Here is a 25,615-nt window from a genome sequence, read left to right on the forward strand (position 1 = left end):
AAGAATATCAAAGATCAAATATATTTAGTTCCAGATATCCAGTTCCAGGATATTACCTGTCAAGGACCAAGACGTCAAGGTCCTTCTCTCAAAATTTCTTACTTCCAAGATGGCAAAACCTCAGAAATTCTAAGTTATATTATGTCAAGGTATCTGGAACAATATATGATTAACGAGATCAATTTGCAGAATAAATGAAAATATCGTACAAAAGCAGCATTGTCGACATTAATATTTTAATCACAATGATACATTGTGAAACCACTTACTTAGCTGTGCTCCTGGAAACATCTACTATATTGTTCAGAAGATCATAAGCTAATATACATTTAAGGCATTTTAGAAAAATGTCTTTTTTATAAAAAGCGTCGAAACAGGATCCTCGTTCATTATTAAAAATCTTATTGAATATGCTGTTATATTTTATATTACTAAAGAATGCACGTAAAACTACGAAGAAACTAAACTTTTAAGAAGCTAGAAAAATTCCACGCCATCGGGACAATTAATCCAATTTAGAAAATTGTATAATGAAGACCAGAGCCCAATTTCATTTCATGTTTCGTAATTGTTTTAATAAAAATTACAAATGTTTTAACAAATAGTTGTCCTTAAGCAAATTTCGAAACTTTTAGTAAAAAAAGACATTATTAGAAGACATCGGCCTGACTAAGAAAATATCGTACATTTGCCGACAACTTACATACAACATTATAAACTAAACTAATATTATCACTTCCATTAATAACAATGGGAAAAAATAACCATTTAAAATTTTAATTTATAGATATTTAAAAAATATTACAAATAGGTCTTTAACAATACTCAAAATATCAATTATATTGTTCGAAATAACCCATATTAGCCCAAGATATTAAGAAACCTTAAACACTTATTCTCAAGAAAAACTGTAATTGGATATATAGTTAAAAATTTGTATTAGTTTATTGTTGTAACCGTTTAGAAATCTTTTGATTAAATTTAAAAAAATATACAACTGGAATAAACTGGAATAAATTTTACAAACCAAACGACAAGAAATATTTTTATTTAGTTCATTTCGTTAAATTTGCATGAATGGGCATAAATCAATTTATAGCATATTAAAAATCAAAATGCTACTTTTTTATAAATGACTTAATTATAAGATTTTGCATATAATACCCAGACAATGACACACAATTTATTTTTTAAGTTGTGCTGCATGTAATTCAATGGGCTAATATGTTTTAATTAATGTCATTTTAGGTAAAATTTCATCTTATATACATAATCAGCAGTACATAAACTGAATTGCAATTAGCTAGATCATGTATTCACCCTTTAAAATCTTCCAGTCCGAGGCAGAATCTTTTCTAATTTGATTCTAATCGAATACTTAAGACTAACCAGAACACGTAGATTAGATATGTTTATATCACAGCGCTGATAAAGCAATAAATGAAAAGATCTTGAAAAAGGACCTTGTCAGATATCGCTTTACAATAAAATAAGGACTTTCAAACCAATTAGCCGAACATTTTAACTTCCATCTCTCGGACGATCATTGGAACGCGAACACTATTATCACCAGAGGGACAGCTATCACGCAAACCACGTAGATGGCGGTACGGGGCTCGCATTCTGATATCACAATGAACTCTTTGTTCGATAGAGAATCGTTGCTCTTTAGCGGCAACTCGAGCACCAGCTAATAATAGAATTTTAATTGGTTACAATACTATATATTTTACATTTAAATATATATATATATATATATTTAAATATATAGAGCGAATTCTTAACAGTCATATAAAGCTGATATCACACATAACGATTTTTAGGGAAGACAAAAAAAATAAGACGAGCATATATGCAATGCTATGTACATTTTTCATATAACACTAATTGATTTAGTATATAATTTACTTCTAATGATAAATTGCTGTAATGGTTCTTCATTAGAATCAAAACTATATAGGGTCTGGCAGAAATAACCGATGGATTTTCAGCGATTATGGTTTGTATGTGGGTGAAGGTAGAAAAATGTATTGGAGTTTTGTGCACACTAATTGATAAAGTTTCAAAAGCCATTATTTCCAAAGGAGGCGTTTATTAATCACGTGATAATTTTTTAAGGATTTTTGGACCTCTCCTTTCCCCTTAGTAATACTTGCTGATATTTAAAATTAAACCTCTCTCCCCCGCCCAATATCACTTGTATTTTTAATACCTAGAAAAAAAACGTAAAAAGTTTGGAAATATTTTGAAAAATGTTGATTAAATTCCCGTAGAGTAAGTTATAGTAATCGCAAAAAAATCGAAAATTTTATATATCTTTACGTTTCAGAAGTTTCTGAACATTTTGGCATACTTGTTAGAAAAAATGAATGTATGTGTGTGTGTGCAAATACAAATTTTCGTCGACGATTTCGGAAACACCGATCAACCGATTTGAATAACATTCGTATCGTATTGATAAGGAGATGTGCTGATTAGTTTTTGGTGAAGGCAGGTACAGCCGTTCCGAAGATATGGAGTAAAAAGTGTCAAAAACGCTAACTCAGTTTTAAAGAGAACAGAAACATTTTACAAGTATTGACAAGATAAACAACTGATTAAATTTTTGGGAAAGCAGATCCAGCGGTTAAGGACTCTCAATAAAAATAAGTTAAAAAAATGTCACTTTGCGGTCAAAAATGTTTATTGGACATATGTACATCAAATTATCAGATATTTTATAGAGACTTTAAAATAATGTATTAAACTTTGTGTAATTTTTTTTTTGGGTTTCGTACCAAGATTTTCTATTACGGTACGGGAAGTTCCAGCAATGTGCCTTAAGACACGATGCCATGCACCCCACTAGTTTTCTTTCAAATTCAGGTGAAAAATAAATACACGTGATATATAACAAAACACCCCCGCACCCAATGTCATAATTCGTGCTTTTCCGCCAAACCTGTCCCCCTTTTTCAGGCTGCACGTGAATGGTGTCTGCTTTTTTGAGTATGAAAACCAAACTTTTATGAGAGAAGTTTACACAAACCTTCCTGCAACCTGAATTGAACCTTAAAGGTGAGATATGGTTTTAACCATGACCACTTCCCACATAACACGTCAAATCAGATGTTTCCCGGCCACATTATTTTACACTATAGTGACATAACATGGCCAGGGCTGATTTTTTTCCATGGGTCATCATCCTCAAAGAAGAAACTAACTGCATCAAACCACCCATGCCTTAGAAAAAACAATCAGAGTAGATATTGTAAAGTTACCGCCTGAAATGACAACACTTGATACGAAAAACTTCAGAGATCGTCTGAATTGCAAACGAGAGACACCATTTAAAAGACATTATTTTACACGAATAAACTTTAATATATCGTAAATATTTAGCAATACAGAAACTTCTGTTTAAATGTCGTTATTCATTATTTACAGTACATGGAAATCCATCCGTTATTTCTGTCAGACTCTATATTATTCACTAATATTTTCCACCTTTGATTTCACAATAAACACAAAAGACTTCAGAAACTTTTTGTCCTAAATTCTAGGCTAAAAATGATTTTTATGAAAATTTTCCATGATCAGTAATTTTTGTCAAATCAGCAAAAAATTGTTTTTGTTAACAAATGTTTGTTGTTACAAAAGCATTCAACTGATGTATAAGAAAAGGGTACAATTATAAAAAAAGATGTATAATTAAAAATACAATTAATCAATATTCAGGAAATTTGAAATCCCCATTATTGAATAAAATTCGCGAACTATGGTAGATGATTTGTTTTTGCAAGTTATTAAATGAGTTATCATAAAGCCCCCGAATTAAACGAATGCTCATCCCCACTGATGATGAACAGACGATTTCAAGTTAGATATAATGAATAAATGAGAGAAATGCTAATTCAGTTAAAGGATTATGAGTTGAACAATATTTTAGGTAATTTTTAAGTAGATTGAGTTATTGAAATTAGCGAAAAGTTTAAATAATTTTTTTATAAACTTATATTTTAAGTAAGACATCTTGATCTTTTGAGCACATTCTAGAAAAAATAGAGCGCATATGAATGTTTAGTCTAAGAACCGTTCCATTTGTATAAAATGAAACTCGGGAAAGGAAAAGAAAAACTCAGGCATTAAATTTTACCATTTATCCAATAACCGGCATAATTTTTTTACATGTTACAAATTGTTTCTCGATACTTTTACTATAAAATTATTAATTTTTAAATCTTTTTAACAAACTCATGTTTAGAAACGTAATATTATATATAGTAACGTAATATATTATATAAATCACTATCTACTCTTCACCATCATCGCATCAAAATTTTTTTTTTTTTTTTTTAATATTTTAACAGCGATCAGAACTTATGAGTTCTATGAGCTGTTGTGATCAATTATCTTACAATTATTATAGATAGCAACCCAAACAGTTGTCCCATCTCTATGTGCTGAATTATTACAATTGTTGTAATAGTGATGACTTTTTACTTCCAAGTGGCATGTTGCCACTACAGCTATGCCCACGAAAGGCCATTTTCACTTGAAATCATATTTGATATTTGACATCTATGATTTCAAGTGAAAATTTGGTATCAAGCTGCTTTGATACCGAACCGACCGAGGTTGGATTCGAACCCGGGACTAGAATTTGCTAGCCCACGTTCTTACCACGGGACCACGGCCGGCCCTCATCAAAAATTTGCTGAATAAAATAGCGATCATTCGTAACAATACATGATTGTTTTGTAAAATAAATTCGAAACAGATATGAGAAGTTCCAAAAAACGTTGTATGTGACATCAGACTTACATGTAATGATAACACTGACATTGAAAGAATACTTTCGAGCAAAAAATAATATGACGAGTGAATTGCGGAGTATTTAAGGTCATTTTTTTAATAAAATTGATCATACTAAATATGAATTACGAAAATTATAGAATCTGATATGAGACAGAATAATCCACATGCTCTAATTTTTGTTAGCAACTATAATTTAACACTTTCGACTCGGTAGTCGGACTGCTAGTCTCATCTCTCAACTCGGAATTTTTTTTTGTATCGGATTTTTTCAAAATGTGGTTATATTGCTTTTAAATATAGTTATTATGATAATAAAATAGAAAATTTTGAAAATTAAAAAAATTGCACTCAAAACCATGCTATATTGTTTAAAAAATCATTTCTTCACAGATCTTTATTAGAATTATGGGGATCATGAGCTAATAAATTAATTTTGTTATATATTTATTTATAAAATTAATAAATCAATCAATAAATGAATGTAATAGTAAATTAATTTTTAAAAAATAAAAAAAAATTAAATGTAAGTTTAGTTTGCGACGAGTCGTTGCCGCCACGATTTGCCGCCGGAGCGGCGGCATCCGAGCTTAACGGTAAAACATACCATGCCGCCGGAGCGGCGACATCCGAGCGCAACGGTAAAATGACTATGCCGCCGGAGTGGCGGCATCCGAGTCGAAAGGGTTAATGCTGGTCAAATACAAGAACTGAATTGTTGTATACAACGACGGAAAAACAAGCACATATGATGAAAACAAGAGAAGGCGGTTATGAAGCAATTTCTTTGGTCACAATTTCTTGTATATATATAATATATATTACACACATACACATATAATTTATACTTATTGTTAGTAAAGAGTGAAATTGCATGCATTTTCGGTCAGTGTAAAGAATCTATTATATAATTACCTTTTCGTCAGAAAAGAACTTCAGAGGCAGCGAGCATACTTCTGTTGAATTTCTGCATTCAGCTATCGAATTTGTAACGTTGTACACACTGCGGTTAATATTGAAATGGACTTGAATAAAATTATCTCGAACTTCATTCTCGCTGCTAAAAACGAAGAAGTAGTACCCGTTTGAGTGAACCCTGGAAAAGTACATAAAAATTACAGACAGAACCGATACGAGGCAAGTTGATATTCTCTTGGCAGCATGCAAATATATTTGAATTTAAATAAAAGACAATGTTTTTCCTAAATCTAGTCCGTGCGACTTAAACTAAAACTTCTCAAAGCGCGGGTAAGGAGTAAACCCGTGCAAATGCAACGGAAGTTGCGTTACGCTCGAACTGTTAGCCATCCGCTCTCGATGAAATCATTTCGGTCGATTGTGATTAGTCGTCGTGTTGAGTCAATAGAGATCTCTCGTTGTAAAATATTATGAATATTTGTAATGTTATTATAAATATATACTTTATAATTTATTATTATATAAATATGTATAATGTTTGGCAATAATAAATGTGTGCATCACGAGTGTTACTATATTTCTAATAAACATTATTCAAAATTGCTATATGATGTATTTACTTTTAACTTAAATGCCATCTCATACAGTAGCAAAAGAGGTTTTACTTCAATCGCGTGTGAACCTTATGTGCTCTTTTTTCGTTTTTTCGACTATCGATATTTTAAAATCACCTGTATGTAACTGCATTTATAAGAGAGGCCTCTTCCAAATCACCCTCCGAAGCTCCTTTTTCACATTTTATGCTTGGGGTTAATGGCAAACTGAGGATTAAGCCAGCGCAGTTCAATAATGCTTCTTCACTTGATGAAAATGATGACCAGTATTCCGAATTCGAACGATCATTTAAAGTAGTTTCGTTCAAAATACGATGATGATCAGCTATACCATCTGGAACTAAATCCTAAAAATTTTCTTTGTTTTTAAAAAAATGCAAAATGTAAACATATGGATGATGAGATAATATAAAAAAATGAATGATAACCGGGATAGATACCGAATCTTACCTTTTCAATTGCTGCATCGTTTTCCCTATCATCATTGTTCAACCATTCCTTCATTTGAGATTTAACTGCAGCAGCTTCCCTTTTTTGTCTAATCTTTTCGGTTTCTTCATTATCATCGGAAGTTGGAGTTGAAGTGGTATCTTTTTCGACGTCTTGAATGGTCTCGGTTGTCTGTGGGCTCTGGACATAATCTGTAGTTTGAGTCAACTTCAATTTCTCATTTAATCTTTTCAAAATATCATGACCCCTATCTCCCATAAGTTCTAGTTTATTCAGAATCGTATCCATTAACTCGTTAGAAGATTCTGGTTTTGGCTTTTTATACTTTTCGTAATGTTGCACAGTTTCTGGGCGTTGACCTAAAGTAATAAAACTTGATTCCTTATCACCATAACTCAATTCTCGATGTTTGTGGACGTGATTATCATCTTCTGTTGAAGTCACTTTGGTTTTCTTTTTTCCGTAGGCTTTCATAGAACTCAACTTAAGAAATAGATGAAGATCGTCATCTCGATCGTCGATTCTGGTAGCTGGTAACGTTTGATTCGTTTGTTGATTGTTCTCGTGATGGAATACCACATCGCTGCGATGACGTTTCATCAAACCTTAAAATAATTCATACTTACTAACTAAAAATAATTAAAAACCAATTTTTATCAAAATAATTTTAAAACTTAATACATCGGAATAAAAAAATTACAGAATTATTTCAACCGCATGACAACATTGTCGTTGTAGTAAGAGAATTTTTCTGAAAGATTTTTTAATAGTAATCAGACTAATGGAATTGGTCTAATTGAATTTGAAGATAAATACTATCATTGTTCGAAAAAACAACATTGCCATTATTACTTTTTTAGAATAAGTAATAGTTGTACATATATATTTGTTTATCTCTAATATGCAACAAAGTAATGTAGAAGCTATCGCTGACTCAGAGAGCCTATTAAAGTTAAAGAACAATCTTCAAGTTATTTTTATTTTATTTTTTATTTTTTTATTTTATTTGCTTCATCATCTATCCACATAAGATATAAAATCAAATTAATCAAATTGGTATTAAAAATTAGTTTCAGCGAGTTATGGTAAGTAAGTAAATAAATATTGCTAAACAAACGATTATGTTATGCTCATAATAACACAAAAAACAAACAAAAAAATTATCTTATTACGTCATGCACTCTTGGCCAAGTAAGTTTAACGGATTACGTTTCATATTTATCTTTATTTCTCACTATCAGTGTAAGTTGCTATTTTTTTATATTTTCATCATTTTTCAACCATCTAGAAGTAATTTAGAATACTTTTTTCTCTATATATAAATTATCTATAAGTAACTATATTTGTATCTCTATAATTTATTTTGATTTTTGTGCCGAAATTTAGATATTATTTTTAGTTGTGAAGGTGTATGATAAAAACCATGCATGCATTGCAAAAGATTTCAAAACAAAGGTCACAAAATGATAAATATAAATTAAAGAACATCATATTATATGTGTATTTACATATTTATAATTTGCAAGTTAAGTGGATTTATGCAGATAAATTGCAATTCAATGAATATGCGAATCATTTGTAATGCTATATATTTCCTACTTCAAGTATTACTACTGATAAACAACAATTGCAATGTATTAAAAATATTTTAATCATGATATGGATTATAATCATAGGTTCAACAAATTCCATCTATTTTCTATAATAAATTTATAATTCAAAATATTTATAGTAGTAGTTTACCTGGATTATTTGATGGTGCTTCGTCATTATTGAAAGTAATATCTGGTTGCACTTCACTAACAGGCCTTCTTTTCCTCTCGTTCGACATGATTTCAAACATTTCCTCGTCTTCTTCCGAAGAGTCGTCGCCTATAAAAGCACATTCATGGAGATGCCTGTGACCTCTAATCACAACCAACGATGCACCAGGCCACCTAATAAAAAATAATGTATACAATACTTACTTTATTCTGCGTGCGAGGTAATATTACCTGACACAAGATGAAACTGTGACGACCGATTCCTTGAGAAGGTAAAACGCCCAGTATTCCTTCATGTCATCAGATAAAGTTAGATGTCGCGTCATGGACACTGGATGCATTTCTGGCGACATCGAAGGAACTCCTTCCATCAGAAAAGCGTTGAAGGTAACATTGGAACGCACAACTTGTTTCTGAAAACAAAGTAATGCTTGAAGTTATAAAAATGAGAAGTACATTGTTTTTGTCAGTTGTGCACTTTTCAGTATAATTTAATCGTATTGTAAATTCCGTTTACTTTAGTAGACAGAAACAATCTCGGATTTACAACTTGCAACCCGGATTTTTTCAGAAGTAATATTTGAATCGCAGGCAGGTTTTGGCCCCGGATTGTTCCTGATTTTTTAAATACATTGTTCTCATATTTGTTTCAACTACAATTATTTTTACAAAATTTAAATAGCAATTGTGCATTTCAGTATATGCAACACCCTTTAATCCTGAATGCTTTTCTGACACAAATGCTTCTCGGAATGAATATTTTCTTTAATAAATAGTTTTTGAACAAGTGACAAAACTCGGCTTGAAACAGACACACTAAAAGCAATATTATAATATTGATTTATTAATATATTCTTACCTAATTTATAATTTTGTTATTAATTAGGTTATTTTTGGTATTATTTAGGTTATTAGTAAGTATAGGGGGAAGTCCCCTAGTGACAGACACCTAAGGTTATTCATAAATAAATCAAAAAATATTTTACGAAATGTTTATTAAATTATGATTTTTGTTAGATAACAAAGTTAGGAATCAAACTAAATTAACAAAATCGCAATCTTTGCTAAAAAATAATTAATACTATCAATCAAACTTTGGTATCAAAACATATGATTTTTAACAGTAGCACCTAGTACCGCACATTTCTAAATAACCTGCATTGATCACATATGTAGCCATCTACACACTCTGGAATGTCTGCACATGTGTCTTTGACAAATAATCTTAGATATTGCAAAAAAAAGTCACTATTCATCCACCCTTTTGGCTGCGCCAAACCGATGCTCTCAGCTGGTGCATTCACAATAAGCTTTTCATTCTTCGACTAGGAAATACGAAAAATAGGTGTATGTAGTGACCGTTAGCACTCATACAGAACAAAATTAAATAATTGGAATAAATTACGTATATTCTCACAAGAAATATCAATATGTTTACTGTCCGGCACTAAGGGACGATTTAGTGTCCGGTGCTAAGGGATAGACATTTTCGTTCATTTGGTGGCACCTATTAAAATTGGTTAAAAGATCTAAAAATATTCTACCATTTTTCGGATAACAATCTATTACAACTTTTATCTTTGCATACCACTCAAATGTAAATGCATAAATATGCTAGAATTACTTCCATTGATATTTAGGTGATGCCGTGATTTTGCGCCTAAAACAGGAAAGGGTTGCTCTCGCCGTGGCCGTGTGCGTCACAGGCGAGGCTTGAGGCGTGATCCTGTACCTGTGTGCCCCTCATGCCCCTTTCACTAGTATTTTGAAATGAAGATTTATACATATAAATCTTTATATTTATAAGTAATACTTGTTAAATAGAGTGCCCTGTGCTTGGTGCCGTCCAGCGTTACGGGACTTCCCTCTGCTTATTAATTTGGTATTATTTAAGTTATTAATAAATATACTTATCAATTATGAAGTAAATTTTACAGTATTTTACTCCATACCTAAAAGCAAAAAAACCTATTAAAATATTAGTTCAAAAAAATATAAAAAGTTGTGTATGGGAGACTGGGTACAGTCGCGGCAGGGTACGGTAGTGACAGTCATCATAACAGCTACAGTATACAGATGAATTACTATTTTGTTATTTTGGTGTAAGTTGAACAGTAGTAGTTATTTATCAGCAATTAGTTTTTGCTTGGATAATTGTAGTAATTATAGCTGATCAAAAAATAAGTGGCATAACCGTACCCACTTAAAAAATGTATTCATTAAAAAACTGATTTATTAAAAATCATATCTTTATACTTGTTAGTAGTAAACCTAATTTCAAAAATAATATATTTTAAACGCTTTAATATCATGTGCGTAAAAATAAATCTGTTATATTTATATTATTCATATTTTGGTCGATTTTTGGTATTTTTTTAATTCTCATGAATTTATTTATCACTGAAAAATAGTAGGCATATGGCAATATGTACTTTGTACTAAATAATTCCAAGTGGTAATTAACAAAATTATTAGTTAAGTAAAAATATATTTAATCTTGAGTAAAACAAGTATTCAGATTTTATGAATTTACCTTATTGCCACGTGTATAATGATTTTAATCAATATCAAAAACATGGTTTTATGACCATTCAATGATTCGTTAAATGACTGATAAGCATTGTCGTAATTTGGGGCTAACACGTCAATTAGGAAAACGAATAAAAATACGTAGTGATATGCAGCACGTCAATGTAGTTGCTAATTATAGTCTAAGAGCCAGTGAACTATTTGACTAACCTGTTTTCACAAAGCCAGAAATTTTTTTAATGATATTTTATTATAGGCCCATTAAGAAAAAACCATTCTGGCAGTCATTCCGCGGTTGCGTCATCATCCCTTCAATTTGTGAAAATGTAAAAAAAAAATTTTATAACTTGCTCGCACAAGGCTCAAATTTTGAGGGTGTCTTCTTTTAACTGTTCAGAAAGCATATGTAAAAAGCCAGCCCATTCTGACGGTTGCAAGGGTCTGCCAGAAGAGTACATAATAGTCATGACGCGCAAGGGTGTGGGCGCATTGTCATACATAATTGACTAATATCCTTGTATTTGAATAATTTATACGCCATTTTAAAGGTCATTTTGAAAACATCCGTTATACCAAACTTCAACTTTGTATCTCACCTTATGGCCGAGATATCATTGAAAATATGCCAAAGTGGCCCCTTTTTCAAACTCAATTTTTGGCGTAACCATAAAAGATATCGAAAAAAAATTACGTGATTCTACTCATATTGGCTTAAACCACATAATGTATAGTAATATATGCTAAATAATCCTTTATTATTAGCTAAAAAGGATAAAATAATTTTTCAATTAATGTTTTCGGATAGTGCGTTTTGTTCAATTACTTTATTATTAGCGTTATTTAAAAGCCTATTGTTCTCTCTTTTAGTACTGCAAATATGGTTTAAATCAAATTTGTGAAACACTTTGAAAAATTGAAGAAACCAGAACCAGTACACCCGCGCGTAACGCATCGCACATCCGACCGAACGAATTCTATGCGGGCGACCATTAGCGTTACGCGCGGGTGTACTGGTTCTGGTTTCTTCAATTTTTCAAAGTGTTCCACAAATTTGATTTAAACCATATTTGCAGTACTAAAAGAGAAAACAATAGGCTTTTAAATAACGCTAAAAATAAAGTAATTGAACAAAACGCACTATCCGAAAACATTAATTGAAAAATTATTTTATCCTTTTTAGCTAATAATAAAGGATTATTTAGCATATATTACTATACATTATGTGGTTTAAGCCAATATGAGTAGAATCACGTAATTTTTTTTTCGATATCTTTTATGGTTACGCCAAAAATTGAGTTTGAAAAAGGGGCCACTTTGGCATATTTTCAATGATATCTCGGCCATAAGGTGAGATACAAAGTTGAAGTTTGGTATAACGGATGTTTTCAAAATGACCTTTAAAATGGCGTATAAATTATTCAAATACAAGGATATTAGTCAATTATGTATGGCAATGCGCCCACACCCTTGCGCGTCATGACTATTATGTACTCTTCTGGCAGACCCTTGCAACCGTCAGAATGGGCTGGCTTTTTACATATGCTTTCTGAACAGTTAAAAGAAGACACCCTCAAAATTTGAGCCTTGTGCGAGCAAGTTATAAAAATTTTTTTTTTTACATTTTCACAAATTGAAGGGATGATGACGCAACCGCGGAATGACTGCCAGAATGGTATTTTCTTAATGGGCCTATAATAAAATATCATTAGAAAAATTTCTGGCTTTGTGAAAACAGGTTAGTCAAATAGTTCACTGGCTCTTAGACTATTATAATTGATATATACAATTATAATATATATTTGTAACAATAGATAAAGAATAGAATGCTTGCGATAATATATCAATATCTATTTGCTGCCACTACAAATCTAAAGCTCAGGTGCGTTTCAAGAAAATTCTGGTACAAACTACAATAAGATAACTTGGATGCATTTTTTTCATTTCCATATTGATTGCAATCTCAAAATAATATTTACTAATTGCTTTGTTAGTTCTAACATATTGCTATTAAAAGGCAGCCCAATGGTTGTCTTAACTATTTGCGCACTTCATTATATCATTTTAGATTTTATGCTCTATGTTCTATGTTTTATAATTATAGTATCAAGTTAATTCATACATCACTACAGCTTGATACCGGTTTCAGTACTTCAAAAGCTCTTTCAATTATTTCAAAAAAATGCACCACTGCTATTACATAATTTTTATTTTATAAAGAATAACTAATTACAGATCTAATCTATCTAATTTCCAATTACATGAACGTTTTAAGTGTTTTTGTTTTATTTATAAAACTTAACGTCGTACGAATTTATGCATCGTGGATATTTTTTTGAAAACCTCTAATAATATAAATATTATCTTTTTATGTAAAACTTGGTTGCCAACATCTTATAGATTAAAAGATGCTGTATATTCAAAATATTTACATTACGTTCATGGATTTTTCCTGAATATCAGTTTATCATATTTCTTAAAATTATCATTATTTATTATATAAAAAACGTTATCTTAAAATATAACATCCACATTTGCAAGCAAACAGTATGCGTATATAATCATATATTTATATGCATACATTGAAACACATACATATAAAAAGCGTGTTAAAAATTTCACTGTAGTTTTTCATATGCGGGTTCAAATATAGTTTTTGTATAAAAAACAATAAATATTATTACTAATTCTATGTTATTTATACACCATAAACTGCCTGCTATAAGTCCCAAGTGGTTGTCAAAAGATAAGACGTATGAGGTTATCACAAGGATGATGTTCTTGTTTGAATTACACTTGAAAATTCCAAATAAGATAAGTGATAACGCTAGAAATTTCTGATTCTTTGTTCCAAAGTATACTAATTTACTAAATACGATATCTATAAAATGAATTTGCATTATACAAATACAATGCTAATGCGAACTTTATGTTTGCGGAAATGGAGTCAGAATTGTTCAAGCGCCTTTGGTATTTACATTAAAATCATCTGATATGGGGAGCCAATACATACACTTTCAACAACATCAATAATATATTGATAATATCGATGAGAATGTAGAGAATCCTGATGTCCAAGTCAGTTTAAATCAAGTTTTCCGAAATTGTTTAGGCCATAACCAACTCCTTAAAAAATTGCCTGCATATATAAATTTTAACTTTTAAACAGTGTTTTATTCTCAACGTATTTAAATAATAAGTATGATCAAACTTTTTTAAGTTGCACTTCTATGGGATATGTGCTCCACATTGAAAAACTTAATTTTGAGATTTACTTCAATTTTTGGTCGCATCTCGGATATGATTCAAGCAATTTACATCATATTCAAGATGTATTTTCTTTGACTTGTAGAAATCTTCACACCAATTCAATATTCTTACCCTGTCTAAAATTTTTACTAATTAATCACCTTATTACTCATAAAAGATAATCTTGTAGCATTTTTCATTTTCATATATATGTTTTATTATCATAATTTGTCGAATTCGTATTATTAAAAATCATAAATAGGTACTTATTGATGATTTTTAATTTAATGCAGCAATTTTTAGACAAAGCTTTTTTCACTTTCAAACATATTTAACCTATATTTTCGAATTAAAATCAATATCACTACTGCTTGATATCAAGATGTGGGTAGCAAATTTTGAATCTTGCGTTTCAAAGCCTAAGGTTTTAACACGCAGTCACGGGAAAGGCTAAAATACAATCAGATAAATAGTAATCAGAACTTATTTATATATGTTCTATGAGCCGTTGTGATGTGATTGCTTCTTATAATTAAAAATATTAGAAGGCAACACAGAGGTTGACGATTCTCTAACTGATGTGATTATTGAAAGATAATTTTTTATTCTAATATTGATGTGATATTTATTGCAGAAATGGCGCAAAAGGCTTTTTATCTTACATCACTGCTGCTTGGTCTAGTACGGAAAATGGCAAAATCAGTGGTTGTAAGTACTTGTTGTTTCCACAGTGAGGTCAAATGTATTTGATAATGCTCAAAATATACTCCATATTACTAACTCTTTACGAAAGCAGACTAAAGATTATGTTCAGTAGATTTCGTAGATATTTACCACAGCTTCAAAAAACATACAAATATTAAAACCTCTCTTGAACCAAAGCAGCCCGCTGAGCGTGAAGAACAAGCGGATACTTTGCGCTCCACCATGGAACGCGACTAACCTACGGAGACTACAGACTGTAGAAAACAAAGTTCTACGACTAGTAGCACTTAACAAATCAAGAGACCCACTAATAAGACACTATTACTCTACAAAATACTCGCTGGAAATTTCTGTCTCGGGTGCAAAAAACATGGTAACACTAAAATTATTGGCCATTATACTCTATAAATCGTTTGGTAGGCCAAACACGCCATGTCGGATTATATTTTGATCTGACACTGGCTCCTAATTTAACATAACTAAATAAATTAAAATACTGTTTGTCTTGTAATTTTTCTCCCTTTTTGATATTTTATTTAAAACATTGTAATGTGATTTTTTGGGAAACCGTTAACAGTTTTTCTTTTTGTTGCACGTATCTGATGTTCTTCAGATGATTAACTGAAAAAGTGTAACACCCTAACATAAAAAACTGTTGTATTACAATTACACCCTACATAATGAAATAAAAGTTGTCCTGAAACTTGAAAAATAACTTAAACTTTAACACAATTCTTGTTATCCAATTTATTTTTAAATAAAAACACATAAATTTTGATTTTCATATGGAAAATAGGCTCAAACTATAAACTTTCAATTTGATTTTTTAAGCTTTTGGTTTATAAATAGTTTTATCACAAAACAAAGCAAAGATTGCTGTATACTATCATTACCTGACACCAAGTTGTGGAGACTTTCCCGTCGATGAGCCTCATATCGGAGACCCCAAGAGGATAGAGTTGATCCCTATAGACATAATATCGCATGTAGAGCGGGACGGCGATCAGCAATCCCGGCAGCAGAGCGCTGAGTATGCACAAGCGCAAGGCGCGCAGCGGGCCACGTAGCGGTCGTTCGCCGCGCCATCGGCCGGGACTCCGGTACAAACCCGGAGTCACACCTGAAATCATTTCGAAAATTAATTGGTTAGAATTGAATGTGTCGAATTATATTTATATTTTTATATTGATTTATTGTTTGTTATACTATTTCATTATTAAGAACTTGCTCTAAATCACAAGACGTCTTTGCCGTGTAATTTAGAGCTAATTTGTCTAATGTTATATTCATGTGACATAATTGGCACTTAATATTTTATAATAATACATATCGAAACATTTTGTCGGATATATCAGAACGATCAGAGCAAACTTGACATAGGGGAAGTACGGATAAAATGACACGGTGTTATGATTTTCAATGATATTTATTTATGATTCATTAACTACCAGTAATATAGCCTTTTACTTAAGTAGGGACTATAATAACATATTTATTGAAGAAATGCAAATAATTCAACTAATGCACTAATTACAAAACCCAGTTTGTTCATATCGTTCGGGCAAAATGACATAATTTTTTTTTTAAATATTCATAAATAAATCGTTTGGTACTCTGGGACCTCAGCTTTGAGATATCAGCACCATAAGCCCCAAAAGAACAAATCATACACCGTAACCGTTTCTTATAATTAACTTCCCGTAGGGCAAGTTATAGTAATATAGTAATGGCAAAAAAAATCGAAAATGAAAATTTTTATATATCTTTACGTATCAAAACCTTCTGAACATTTTGGCATACCTTAGAAAAAATGGATGTATGTGTGTGTGCGTGTATGTGTGTGTGTTCGTGTATGTGTGTGTGTTCGTGTATGTGTGTGTGTTCGTGTATGTGTGTGTTCGGATACAAATTTTCGTCGACGAATTCGGGAACAGGATGAAGCGATTTGAATAATTCAAAAAACATTCAATTCGTATTGATAAGGAGACGTGCTGATTAGTTTTCGGCAACGGCTGGTCTAGCCTTCCGAAGATATGGGGCAAGAAGTGCCAAAAACGGTAACTCAGTTTTTAAGAGAACGGAGCGTCCGATTTGAATAATTCAAAAAACATTTTACTTTACTAAAAAAGTAAAAAAATGCCATTTGGCGATCAAAAATGATCATTAGACGTATGCACATTAAATTATCAGATATTTTATAAAGATTTTAACAATAAGTATAAATTTTGTTTACATTCCTATGGTTTGCGTACCAATGTTTATCCGTTAGACGGCGACGCGGCGCTTACGCGCTTCGATATTTCGTCTCTATGCAGTTAAAGTAGTACGATTGCTTTGAAAAAAAGTTCAGAATTTCCAAAATATTTTAAAATAAATTTTTCTTCAAAAAGTTTTTTTTTGTCAAAAAAAAAGTGAATTTATGTCAAAAAAAAGTGAATTTATGTCAAAAATTTATAGTTTCACAACGAAAAAGTGGGTTTTGCAAAAAATGCAAGTCTTTTTATCTGTGGATCCTTTGGTCTGTTTTTAGAAATAGTTATAATGGATGTTAAAATCCAATTGGCAACTTTTGGCAGGTTTCAATTTTCTTTTTTCTTTGTCTTGAATGAACTAACGTGTGTAGTGCTTGCAAAATAGTACCATGTCATTTTGCCCATTGTATAAGCAAATCACTTTTTCGAATATTGAATAAATAATCAAAATTCCATCAAACGCTTTATAATTGCAAAAAATTCATCAAAATAACTAGTACCGACAACAGTTTATTGATTTTAATAAAAATAATTACAACTAACAAAGTCATCACCATCAACTTAAAATTTTGAAGACGAGATACAACTGAGACAAGAAACGGGCGAATTTTCAAATTAGATCACTTTTAATTGTGATTATATATTTTAATTTTTTCTAGCAATGCATTAAAAACCCATTTTTATTTAAAATCATATTTAGATATTTCAAATAAAAACCTATAAAGCTGTTTCATTTCAGGTTATCTGAGTCAAGAATAACACCTTTTGCTTGTTAGGTTAAAGCAAAAAGTACTCTCTATGTCTAAAGTTACCACGAAGCCACGGAAGAGCCTATTTGTAGAAATATTAAAAAAACTATATAATAATAAAATATCGCTTTAAATTTAAAATAAATTGAATTTTTAACGAAACAGAATCATATAAATATCCGCAGCGAGTTATTTATCTTTCTCATTGGAAAACTAAAAAATTAATTGAAAGTCCAAAAGATACGTTGAGTATGAAAATTCGGAACCACTCGCGAATTTCGGAATAAGTATGCATTTCGCGGCATCCGAGTGGAGAGGGTTAATGTTTGAAAATGAAAATATGGAATAAAAATGTGTTATAAACATATGATTAGCAACATACTGTTTTTTATATATCTTAAAAAATGTTTGGATTTGAATTAAATTAAAAGCAAATAAAAAGTTGTACTGGAAAGCCGTTTATCGTTTTATATTGTCAACAAATTGTAAAATAAATTATTTCTTTCACGCTTATTTTGCTAACGTTTACTTATTTTATATATGTGCATCCATTTAAGTAATGTAAAAGTTGTTACAAATTTTAAAAAACCGTTTATTTTGTACTAGATAATGGGCACGCACCAAAATCGTACAATCTTGGCACGAGTGCCCAAAACAATTTGCCAATTTCAATATAATTAATTATGAGTTGCTTAAATTTTATTACTGTTAGGTAGGTACTAAAGTTAAACCAGTCTGACAATTTTAATAATAAAGTCTATTAAAACCCTTCAGTTCAGAGCTCTGAACATGATATCTTTATATTAATATATTTAAAAAAAGATAATTATAATAAGTTATCGATTTCATCTTATCGCAATTAAATTACAACAGCCGAGACAATTTAAATTTAGCACATTTGAGATAATTTAAATAAGATAACATTTACTAGAATACCGTTTTTTGAGATATATGAAAATATTATTAGATTTTAATTAGAGACAAGATAAACAATATTGAACATGAGTTAACAGTTTGAATTGAAACAAATTGCATGTCTTTTTCTCAAGTTTTTTTTTTGGGTCGCAAAACATTTTAGTTTAGTGACATTCGCACAAATATTATTTGAATACTATAACTATTTCCGTTCAAGTTATTCGTATAATATCAATACAACAAACCTAATGATTATACTGTTTATATAGTATACTGAGAATAGAGTAAAATATTTGTACTGACTCATAAATAAATACTACTTGCAATTAAGCAAATAATGACTATATAATATTTAAATGTACTCATAATTAGTATGTTGATTTTTCGGCACTGATAACATAAAATTATCGTGTTTTTGTTTTACAAATTAAATTATCGCATTTAATGATAAGTAAAGAAATAAGATCAGACCGCTGTCAGTAAATAAGCAAAGCAAGAGTTAAGTATCGTTATTTTTTGCAAAAATAAGCTTAACCCTATGTAAAAACTTTTCTTCTCAACGTAATTATAATTATGAATATCCTATATTATATAAGATTTTTTTTAACAACTACGATTTGAATTAAAGTATTCACTTTTTTCCATAAATTTAGCATTATTAGAATAGAAAATATATGTAAGTAGCTGGATGATAAAGGTGACGCCAATAAAAATAAAAATAAACTAGTGGTGTATGGCATCGTGCCTTAAGACAAATTCCTAGAACTTCTCGTACCGTAACGAAATGTTCGATGAATATTAAATGTTTTCAAAAAGATTATTATAAATATCGTAACATTGTCTAATATTTGTAAGAATTATTTAAAGTAAATAAGTGAGCTTTAGAACTTTAGCCTGGATTAAAATTAAAATATGAATTATAATAATAATTTTGAAATAAATTTTCTTTTCCAAAAGCAATTGTTTTGCAACACAAGCAGATTTTTTTGAATCATTCAAATCGGATGCTTAGTTCTTTCAATAACTGTCATATTTTGTATATTTAGCTCTGTATCTTCGCAATGGCTGGACCTGCCTTTGCCAAAAACTAATCACCATTTCTCCCAATCAATTCAAATTGAATGTTTTTTTGGATCATTCAAATTGGATACTCCGTTCTCTCAAAAACTATTTTTTGCACTCTTCTCCGTATCTCCGTAACGGCTAGACCTGCCTTTGCTAAAAACTAATCAGCACGTTGTTTGTTTGTTTTTTGAACGATTCAAATCGGTTGATCCGTGCGCCCCAAAAAGTGGAATGACTGCATAAAATTAAGATTATACCATAAGTATGGAAAAAAAACAATAACTAGTGGGGCGCATGGCATCGTGCCGCCTTAAGGCAAATTGCTGGAACTTCTCGTACCATAAATTATTTTTTTTTAAAGATTAACATTTCTGAAAAATTAGATTTTTGAGAAACTATACATTTTTGACAAAAATTTACTTTTTTTTTGAAAAAAAGACTTTTTGAAGAAAAGTATATTTTAAAATATTTTGAAAATTCTGAACTTTTTTTCAAAGCAATCGTACTGCTTTAACTGCACAGACACGAAGTATTGAAGCGCGTAAGCGCCGCGCCGCCGTCTAACGTATAAGCATTAGTATGGAACCCATAGGAATGTAAACAAAATTTATACTTATTGTTAAAATATCTGATAATTTGATGTGCGTATGTCTAAAGATCATTTTTGACCGCCAGATGGCATTTTTTTTACTTTTTTCACTAGATCTCCGAAACCGCTAGACCTGCCTTCATGAAAATTTGATCAGTTCTTCATCTTGTTAATACAAGTAAAAAATTTTTTTAATTATTCAAATCGGACGCTCCGTTCTGAGTTACCGTTTTTGGCACTTTTTGCCCCATATCTTCGGAACGGCTAGACCTGCCTTCGCCAAAACTAATCAGCACGTCTACTTATCAATACGAATCGAATGTTTTTTGAATTATTCAAATCGCTTCATCCGTGTTCCCGAAATCGTCGACGAAAATTTGTATCCACACAAACATACACACACGCACACGCACACACACACAAACACACACACATACATCCATTTTTTCTAAAAATAAGGTATGCCAAAATATTCAGAAACCTCTGAAACGTAAAGATATATAAAAAATTTCATTTTCGATTTTTTTGCGATTGCTATAACTGACCCTACGGGAAGTTAAAAATCAAATCGAGAAGTTGCACTTCTGAAGTTTCATTACAACAGCATATAAAACTGTCAAGTTCTGATTGCTGTACAAAAATAAAGAAAAAAAAGTATCGATACGTTATCATTCAGACTATTAAAGTCCTTGAAAATTCTATAGAAACCAATTCTGTGCTTCCTTGACTCATTTTAGATGAACTTCTAAGCTTCGATTTGTAAAGTTCATCACAAAAATAACAACTATCAATAGAGCACATGTAATTGAAGTATGTGAATTTTATTTACGCGAAATAATTCGAGATAAAAGCATTATCAAAAATGTGTTCTATTGTTGGATACGTGAATACATTGTATTGTTTGCCGAGCGCACGTGTAGAAATTGCGCAGAGCTGCCAAATTATTTGAACTGTCGTTAGAAAAAGTATATTACGGGTCAACAGTAATTTATGATACGCCCATGAATAGCCAGAGGTAGTAAACCCTCGTACATATAAATAAAATTATAATTGGCTGATTAATAAAAATGGTTATCACAAATTGCCGTTTAAAAATCCGCAATACAAGATATTTTAACCTCAATATGCATAAAAAATCAAGCATTTGAATGTTTGTATCATGAATGTATAAGCTTCATATGTGAATTTTTTAACAAAACAGATAAGCCTAGATTCGATTTAGGAGATGTATGCTAATAAATTTTTTTTTTTAATATCTGTACCTCAATATAAAGCATCAGCAAATTTTTGGTAGTATATAAATGTCTAAATAAAATGCCAATCCAGTGATTGGATGTTCGAATATGTTGCTAATAAAACTTAAAGTTATAAAAATACATGTTAACAAAAACACTGAATCAAATAATAGCGAAAAAATAAAAAACTGTTGCAATCATATTTGATTGCACCTGGAAAAAACATGTTTGAGACAAATAATTGACTTTCTACATATTGGAAACATATGCCATCAAAATAATACTCTACAGATATTGTTCTTCGTTGTTTATCTCATAAAATATGTATAAAACTAGTTGAAGGTGCATTTAGCCTGAAGGCAAGTTGCATGAACTTCCCGAAATGTGTATATAATATACTTAATCAATCCAATTTTTAAATAAGCAACTTGATCTGCCTTTAACAATATTTTTTTATATATATCGCCAAAAAAAGATTCAAAAAAATTGGCAAAAATTTTATTTTCAACAACGAATTACAAGAAAACGGCTCGGTAGATTTTCACCTAAAACTAATCAGCACCATTCCCAACTAATATCTTTCGAACAGTTTTTGATTTTTTAAAATCGGTTCGGTAGGATGAGCGTAAATGTGGACGAAAATTTAACACTTTTTTTCAACAGTTAATTGCAAGAAAACGGCTCGGTAGATTTTCACCTAAAACTAATCAGCACCATTCCCAACTAATATCTTTCGAACAGTTTTTGATTTTTTAAAATCGGTTTGGTAGGATGAGCGTAAATGTGGACGAAAATTTAACACTTTTTTTCAACAGTTAATTGCAAGAAAACGGCTCGGTAGATTTTCACCTAAAACTAATCAGCACCGTTCCCAACTAATATCTTTCGAACAGTTTTTGACTTTTTAAAATCGGTTCGGTAGGATGGGCGTAAATGTGGACGAAAAGTTTAACACTTTTTTCCAAATTACAAAGAAACGGTTCGGCCGATCGTTGCACAAAACTGAGATACGATAATCCTCATCGAGATACACCCAATGCTTTTTAAATATCTGAAATCGGTTTAGGCGTTTTTGAGAAAACGTCGATGTAAATTCTAATTTTGACAAATGCCAAAAAGACCATACTAATTTTTGCAAACTTTGACGAATTTTTAAAGCTAAACGAGTTGTCGTAGGGCCGTAATATTTTAGTATGATCTTTAAGACTATGGTATCTACTGTCAAAAAAATAATCATGAAAATCGTCAAATTTTTTTTTTTAAAACTTTATTACAAGAAAACGGCCCGGCCGATCTCTACCAAAAACTAATCAGCACGATTCCCAACTAATATCTATCGAATGGTTTTTGAATTTTCGAAATCGATTCAGAATTGCGGGCTAAAACGTGGACGAAAAATTTTTCACTTTTCTGCAATTTACAAAGAAACGGCCCGGCCGATCGCCGCACAAAACTCAGAAACGATAGTCCTCATCGAGATACATCAAATGGCTTTTAAATTTTTGAAATCCGTTTTGGAGAGAACGTCGATTTACGGCAAAAAATCTGTTCACATACACACACACACACACATACACACACACACATACTTTTGCCAAATTTGGTCTCATTCGATTCAGAATGGCTTGAAACGTCGAGAAAACATAAAATTAGCGAATCGAATTTTTGGATGAAAACATAAACTTCTCCTTCGGGAAGTTAATAATACCGAATCTTTATTATCAACATAAAATAATTCGAGTAAATACTTACTAATTAACAATTCTTAAAATATTCGAATTTTGAAATAAATCTAAAAAATTATTGTCACATTGTGAATATTCCAAGTGAAATACCTAACTCCTTGTTGCATTATTTCTACTGCTTTACTAGAAATTCCGATTAGCTAATTTTATGTTTTTACAACTTTTCAACTCATTCTTAAATCTGAATCGTTTGACAAAATTGGAAAAAGTATGTGTGTACTTGAGCCAATTTACATTTTGTCGACGTTTTTTCAAAAACGGGTGATTCGATTTCGAAAATTCAAAAGCCATTTGATGAAAGTCGATAAGGGCTCGCTTTGAATAGTTTTGAGAAATGATCGACTGAGCCATTCCTTTATAATTGGCAGATAAGTGTAGACAAATTCCTTGCAAATTTCACTAAAAATCTTTAATCGATTATGAAAACTTAAAAACTGTTAAAAAAGATATCAGTGCTGATTAGTTTTTGTAAAGATCGTCCGCGCAGTTTCTACCTAATAAATTGTTGGAAAAGAAGTTTTTTGGCGATGATCATATTTTACCAAACATCCTAAAATATTATAGGCCTGCAAAAAGTAGTTTAATTACAAAAATTTATTGGAATAATAAGCCATCCTTAAGATAAGATTGAATAGCCGAATGCTTACGGAGGCACATTATTATAAAATTGCATTATTCATACATATCGAAAACTTCAATCAACTTGCTTTTAAGATGAAATCCCACTTAAATCTATGTTGAAATTTTATGTTTTTTTGCAATTCAAATATTATCTGAACATTTATTTGGTTAATGTAAAGTAATTGGTAATGCAACTTTTGTTTATTAAAATAAATGCAATTATTTTTTATTATTGTTATTATTATTATTATTATTAATAATAATAATATTATAATTATTATTACCTTTCCGTAGGGTAAGTTATAATAATGGGTCAAAAATCGAAAATAAAATGTTTTGCATATCTCCACGTTTCAGAGGTTTCTGATCAATTTGGCATACCTCAGAAAATAGTGGATGTGTGTATGTGTGGAGACAATTTTTAGTCGACGATTTCGGGCGTACGGATGAACCGGTTTGAAACGTTCGCTTCCTGTTGATGAGGAGACATGCTGATTAGTTTTTGATGAAGACAGGTCCAGCGGCTTCGGAGATATGGAGCAAAAAGTGCTAAAAATTTAATAGAATTAATAGAACGGATCAACCGATTCGAATGGTTCAAAAAACATTCGATTCGTAACGTTGGGAAGAAGTGGTGATTAGATTTTGGCAAAGGCAGATCCGTTTCGGAGATATAGAGCTAAATGAGCAAAAAATTGTAGTTTTTGAGTGAACTAAGCACACGATTTGAATGATTTAAAAAACTTTTTGCTTGTGTTGACAAAACGATTGTGTTTGGGGAAAAATTTTATTTAATTTTTATTTTCAATTTTCAAAAAATACTTTTATTGAATACCGAAAAATAATTAGAATTTTAATTCTAATTCTAGCTAAAGTTCTAAACATCACTTATATACTTCAAATAAATAAGTTTAACTTTTTTTATTTCTGTTTATATAATACTTAAAAATATTAGACAATGTTCTTCATTTTAAATCCTATTGATTAAGTTTTGTTTATTTACTTTTTATAAAATAAGAATATAAAAGTTACATTATTCATTATAATCTATTTGAAAACATTTAATATTTCTCGAATATTTCATTAAGGTACGGGAAGGTCCACCAATTTGCCTTAAGGCACGATGCCATACACTACTAGTTATTTATTTCTTTAATTAACTCTTTTTTCCTTTGTTTTGATTTTTCACAGAATATAGTGTAATCTGATTGTTAAAACTTAGAGAATAAAAAAAAATTAATAAAAAATAAATGCGGACGATTTCTATATTTTCTTATTCTTCATTTCACATTTTTCTATTTCCAAGCACCTCCATAAAATTGTAATTAAATATACATTATCGACCTATCTGAACTGAAGTAATATACCTAATAGATTTCTTGGACATTAATAAATAACTTAACAGTAAACGAATTCGACGTGATC

The 25,615-nt window shown here is 30.6% G+C and overlaps 1 protein-coding gene across 1 annotated transcript in view; it reads right to left on the minus strand.

Moving 5' to 3' along the window:
- Positions 1–1,085: 1,085 nt before the first annotated feature.
- Positions 1,086–25,615, minus strand: part of LOC113377703 — a 69,013-nt gene continuing 44,483 nt past the window's right edge. Inside the window, exons 3-8 of the mRNA XM_026618105.1 lie at positions 8,771–8,952; positions 8,520–8,713; positions 6,777–7,381; positions 6,444–6,673; positions 5,710–5,890; positions 1,086–1,690 (exon numbers count right to left, since the gene is read on the minus strand). Of these exons, the coding sequence (XP_026473890.1) occupies positions 1,544–1,690; positions 5,710–5,890; positions 6,444–6,673; positions 6,777–7,381; positions 8,520–8,713; positions 8,771–8,952 (1,539 nt within the window). The 3' untranslated portion in view covers positions 1,086–1,543. The remainder of the gene's footprint in view (positions 1,691–5,709; positions 5,891–6,443; positions 6,674–6,776; positions 7,382–8,519; positions 8,714–8,770; positions 8,953–25,615) is intronic.

Source organism: Ctenocephalides felis, unplaced genomic scaffold, assembly GCF_003426905.1.
Source record: "Ctenocephalides felis isolate EL2017-DRISC unplaced genomic scaffold, ASM342690v1 CF-g0.4_SCAFFOLD_01886, whole genome shotgun sequence".
Taxonomy (NCBI): domain Eukaryota; kingdom Metazoa; phylum Arthropoda; class Insecta; order Siphonaptera; family Pulicidae; genus Ctenocephalides; species Ctenocephalides felis.